Genomic DNA, 5,743 nt, shown 5'->3' with positions numbered 1-5,743 from the left:
AATCCTTGCTAAATGAGATGAATCTTAGTGATTATGAGATGAATCTTATTGATAATTCTATTATCTATTTCGCTTTAATTCCAATTAATCATTTAAGTTATTAATTGTATTAGAATATAATGCTTGATTGATGAAGAAATTTAGTGAATAACTAAAATGTGTTAACGCACACCTCAACCACAATCAGTAGTGATATAAAATATTATTGACTAATGTAGAAGTATTGTGATTCATGGTATTGTGAAAGCTGAAAAATGTAAGGCAACACAAGCACATAAAGATTTGCAAAACTTGAAACAAAATAGTTGTAAAATGAGAAAGGTCCAAGTGATAACCTACAAAAGAAGAGGCAAGAAGAATAAGACACAAGTGGAGAATCACGGGTGTTACATCCAGTCATGATTAAGATCGTTGTGCCTATGACTTAGTCTAAGAACATTATACATTACAAAGAATCCAAGGAAGTTAGATAAGGTATATCGCTTAGGATGTCAAATGTAGACAGGAGGTCTACTGTTCCCAAGTTTGATGATCTAACGTTACTGGAAAATGGAGACAGTGCTTTGTTCCCAGACTGCAGTCTGGAGAATTTACGTCAGCTGGAATTTCTATTAATTTTGATTTTTTTATTTTTTAGTTAATGTATTAGTTAAAATTAATTTGTTGCACTATTTATTAATTGAGTTAATTGGCAAAGTATTTTTAAACCACCTTAAAATAACCGTGTACTTTCTAAAAAGTGGAATATTTTTCTCCTTATTTTTCTCCTTAAAAATAGGCTTTTATTTTGGATATAATTAAGTGATAAAACTACTTTGTAAATTATTAGAAAAAAGAAACCGTTGCTTAGATTAAAGCTTTAACCTATTTATTTTTATTAAGGGATTAACCGTGGGTTTTAATATTTAGATCTAAGATCCACTTAAACCTCCTTTTTATTAGGAATAAGGTAGGAATGGCTAGTTATTCCCTTTTTACTAGCTACATAAATTCCTATAAATAGAGGACTTGTTTATTCTTAAACATGCATGCATATGTCTTAGAGAAATCATACGTGAGATTGATAAAAACAAGAAATATTTTTGTTCCAAAAATTTGCCAATTAATTTATAAAATTTTCTTGTGCAACTGTTTATTTTTATCTTTAGAGAATTTATCCTTGTAAAGAGTTTTTGAAAGAATTGTTGTAACTAGACTTGGTTAAGTCTAGGGGAGAATTAGAAAGCTTTGAGTACAGCTAAAGAAGAGAGAAGCTTTGAGTGAAGCAAGAGAAAGAGAAGTTGGTCTAGTTAGAGAAGCTTCGAGTGAAGCAAGTTGAGTTTGTTTTATGTAATTGTAACGAATTGCCTAAAACATATTGGAGAATTTTGAAATCGCGAGGGTCGTGGTTTTTCCTTCTATTTAGACGTAGAAAGTTTCCACGTAAAATTGTGTTGTCTCTTTTACTTTTTCGTTTTAAGTTTAAGTTTTAATTCTGCAAAAACAGGGCTAAAATACTTAAAGTTATTACAACAATAATTCACCCCCCTCTTGTTGTCGTTAACCATCTCTATCAGTTTCTATAATTGGTATCAGAGCCCTGTTCCTCATTTGATCAAGAAACCCTGAGAGCAATATCCTAGCTTTTAAAGATGTCGACAATGAATGAATGAAAGGAAAAAGGGTACTTTACTCAAAGGCCACCTATATTCGATGGAAAATTCTATACGTATTGGAAGAATAGGATGGAGATATTCATCAAAGCCGAAAACTATCAGGTTTGGAGAGTTATCGAAATTGGAGACTTTGAGGTAAATACTACAAACTCCAATAACAAAATTATTCCTAAACCTATAACCGAATATGAAAAGGAAGATTAATGGAGATGAATGCTCTTGCCATCAAATTACTTCACTGTTGTCTTGGACCAAATGAACACAATTGCAAATCTGCCAAGCAGATTTGGGACCTGCTGGAAGTTACCCACGAGGGAACAAGTGAAGTGAAATGCTCCAAGATAAACTTGTTGATGTCCAAGTATGAAAGGTTCGTAATGGAACCTAGAGAAAGCATCCAAGAGATGTTTACAAGATTCACAAACATCACAAATAAACTTGTCTCTCTTAGAAGACATATTCCCACCGATGAACAAGTCAACAAAATTCTAAAGAGTCTCCCTCAAAATGAACGTTGGAGAGCCAAAGTCACAGCCATCCATGAATCCAGAGATTTCATAGTGTTCAATCTGGAAGAGTTGGCTGGTTCCCTAATGACTCACGAATTGCATTTGGGAACAACAGACAGTTCTCGAAACAAGGGTTTGGCTTTGACAGCAGCTGATCAAGAAGAGTCAGAATGTGATGAAGAGGAGGCTGCCATGTTGGTGCGAAGATTCAAGAAGTTCTTTAGGAACAGCAGATACACCAATCAAAGAAACAACAAAGAAAAAAATCTGCCAATTCCAAATCCAACTTGGAATGCCACAAATGTGAAAGTACTGATCACTTCATTAAATACTTCCCAATATGGAAAAATCAAAAAGGCAAGGGAAAGGCAAGGGAAACTGGAAGATTACCATCCAAAGAGAATCTCAATAAAACTGATTTTCGCAAAGCCAGGATTGCTGCATGGGGAGAATCCGAAAGTGAACCTGAGATAGAAAATCCCAAAGAGGAAGAAACAACCAATTTATGTCTCATGGCTTCACACAACAACAAGAATGAGAAGTCCCATGAAAAAGAGGTAAAGTCTTCAAATTCATTTCCTAACCATCTATTTATATTAGATAGGTATAAATTAATTGAGTTGCATATGGTAACATGTCCTCCTCATGAAAATCAATCAAATCTGCAACATTGAAAGCAGAAGACATACCATAGCTACTAGGTAGCTCTAGTTTGTAAGCATTGTCATTTACTTTTTCCAAAATTTCGAACGGTCCATCAATTTTAGCACTTAACTTTGATTTCCTTTGTGTAGGAAACCTATCCTTTCTCAAGTAAATCCATACTAAGTCGCCTTCTTTAAAAATCACTTCTTTTCTCTTTTGATCCACTCTTTCCTTAACCTTCTCATATTTTCTCAATCCTTTCCACAACTTGCTTATGCACCTTTTGAATCTCATTGGTTCTAGACTCAGCATCATGACTAAACTTCAAAGGTGTAGGAAAAGGTGTAAGATCTATAGGGGTTAATGGATTAAGGCCATAAACTACAAAGAAAGGAGAAACCCGATTGTCTTGCTAGGAACTCGATTATAAGCAAATTCAGCATGTGGTAGCAATTATTTCCATTGTTTAGGATTCTTAGTAATGAGGGCAAGCAACAAGGTTCCTAAGGTCCTGTTGGTTACTTCGGTTTCACCATCAGTTTGGGGGTGGCTAGAACTACTAAAGTTAAGCTTTGTTCCCATTTTTCTCCACAAAGTAAGCCAAAAATGACTAAGAAACTTTGAATCTCTATCACTTACCATACTTCTTGCTATCCCATGTAGTCTTACTATTTCTTTAAAAAAGAGATTAGCAATGTTAACGGCATCATGTGTAGTATGACAAGCAATGAAATGGGCCATCTTCGAAAACCTATCAACAACAACCATAATGGAATCCTTATTGTTGGAGGTTCTAGGAAGTCCGGTTATGAAGTCTAAGCTCACATCTTCCCATGGGTTTTATAGTGTAGGAAGAGGTTGGTAAAGACCTTGAGACGTTTTGTGGGCTTTGGCTTTTAGTCATTGCAAACACCTCTTAATAATATGAATGACATCTTTAGCAAGTTTGGGCCAATAAAAGGTCTCACTCACTAAAGCTATGGTCTTTTCCTCCCAAAAATGTCCTCTAAGTCCTTCCTCATGATATTCCTTAATTAAGGTCTCCGTAACACTATGTCTAGGCACACATAATTGATTACCTCGAAAGAGATATCCTTGAAAGATGTAAAAAAGTCTTTGAAGTTTGTTATGACATTTTTCAAATATTTCTCCAAAATCAACATCATCAATATAACATTCTTTTAACAATTCCATCCCAACAACCTTAGTATTCAAAGTACTCAAAAGCAAGTATCTCCTAGATAAAGCATCAGCTCCGGTGTTAAGTTTACCCGCTTTGTGTTTAATGGTGAAATGAAAGGTTTGTTATAACTCGACCCACTTAGCATGTCTAAATTGAAGTTTGTGTTTGCTTTGAATGAACTTTAAGGCCTCATGGTCAGAATGTAACACAAATTCTTTGGCAAGCAAATAGCGTCTCCAATGATCTAAACATCTAATGATAGCATAAAACTCCTTATCATAAGTTAATTATTTCCTCTTAGCATCATTGAGCTTCTCACTAAAGTAAGCAAGGAGTTTGTTGTTTGAGTAAGGACACCTCCAACACCTACCCCAGATACATCACACTCTACTTCAAAAATATCATCAAAATTAGGCAAAGCTAGAACAGGTGCGGTGGTAAGTTTGTTTTTGATAGTGTCAAAGGCTGCTTGTGCTTTGTAATTCCACTCAAAAGTCTTAAGTTTTGTGAGTTCGGTGATAGGGGCCATGATTGAACTAAAGTTTGGGACAAACCTCCTATAAAAAGAAGCTAAACCATGAAATGATCTAACTTGGTGAATGGTGGTAGGAATAGGCTAGTCTCTAATAGCTTCAACTTTCTTTTCATCCGCTTTTATGCCCTCAATTGACACAATAAACCTAAGAAACTTAACTGACTCCGAAAAGAATTGACATTTCTCCAAGTTACCATATAACTTCTCCTTAGCTAGAACACTAAACACTTGACGTAAATGATCAACATATTCATCTTCACTTTGACTATACACCAAAATATCATCAAAATAAACCACTACAAAGTGACTTAAGAAAGGCTTCAAGGTTTGGTTCATAAGTATCATAAAGGTAGAAGGTGTATTAGATAAACTAAAGGGCATAACTAACCATTCATAAAGTCCTTCCTTAGTCTTAAATGCGATTTTCCACTCATCCCCCTCATGGATTCTAACTTGGTGATATCCACTCCTAAGGTCAATCTTAGAGAAAACTTTAGAACCATATAGATCATCTAACAAATCATTAAGTCTAGGTATGGGAAGTCTATACTTGATAGTGATTCTATTGATGGCTCTACTATCCACACACATCCTCATTTCTCCATTCTTTTTAGGCACAAGTAAAGTAGGAACGACACAAGGACTTATGGATTCTCTAATCAAACCTTTAGCTAACAAATCATCAACTTGTCTCCTAATTTCTTCGGTTTCCTTAGGATTAGTCCTATAGGCTGGTTTGTTAGGCAATGAGGAACCGGGAATGAAATCAATTTTATGTTGTATATCCCTTTTAGGTGGAAGTCAATTTGGTATTTCATTAGGAAAAACATATGCAAATTCATCAAGCAAATGTTCAATCAAAGGGTGATCATGCAAAACAGATTTGGTTTCTTCATTTAGCAATAACAATTCTTTTCATTCCACAAATTCATGTTGTTCACTTTTAAGTATAGGGATCAAAGAATGAAAATTTGTTAAAGTTGCTTGTAATTTAGAATTATGGGCAGGTGCATATGAGGCCAACATGATCTTTTTCTTATTTAAAACAAAAGTATGTGTATTTTTAAAGCCATCATGCATAAATTTTCTATCATATTGCCAAGGTCTTCATAATAAAACATTACATGCATCCATAGGTATAACATCACATAAAAGACTCCTTATAACTATTACCAATGGAAAATGAAAGCAAAACTTGAGAGTTTACAGGAATACC

At 34.5% G+C, this 5,743-nt stretch overlaps 1 protein-coding gene across 1 annotated transcript; it reads right to left on the bottom strand.

Annotated features, from left to right (window-relative positions):
- Positions 1-2,820: 2,820 nt before the first annotated feature.
- On the bottom strand, positions 2,821-5,030 carry LOC130798927 (uncharacterized). Its single transcript, XM_057662023.1, has 5 exons — positions 4,981-5,030; positions 4,673-4,792; positions 4,363-4,549; positions 3,090-3,221; positions 2,821-2,826 (listed from the first exon to the last, which is right to left on the bottom strand). Exons 1-5 carry the CDS (start codon positions 5,028-5,030, stop codon positions 2,821-2,823), a joined length of 495 nt encoding a protein of 164 aa, XP_057518006.1.
- Between the last annotated feature and the right edge of the window lie 713 nt (positions 5,031-5,743).

This window comes from Amaranthus tricolor, chromosome 13 (assembly GCF_026212465.1).
Source record: "Amaranthus tricolor cultivar Red isolate AtriRed21 chromosome 13, ASM2621246v1, whole genome shotgun sequence".
NCBI lineage: Eukaryota > Viridiplantae > Streptophyta > Magnoliopsida > Caryophyllales > Amaranthaceae > Amaranthus > Amaranthus tricolor.
Note: the sequence above shows the minus strand (reverse complement) of the source record. Positions and strands in the feature narration are given on the sequence as shown.

What these genes read in the sequence shown, in the direction of transcription:
- LOC130798927 (XM_057662023.1), bottom strand. Translation starts at nt 5,030, where the DNA reads ATGGTTCTAAAGTTTTCTCTAAGATTGACCTTAGGAGTGGATATCACC. An exon ending in TTAGGAGTGGATATCACCAA is followed by an intron (nt 4,793 to 4,980) that starts GTTAGAATCCAT and finishes TTTGGTGTATAG; the next exon opens with TCAAAGTGAAGATGAATATG. An exon ending in GAGTCAGTTAAGTTTCTTAG is followed by an intron (nt 4,550 to 4,672) that starts GTTTATTGTGTC and finishes TTCTTTTTATAG; the next exon opens with GAGGTTTGTCCCAAACTTTA.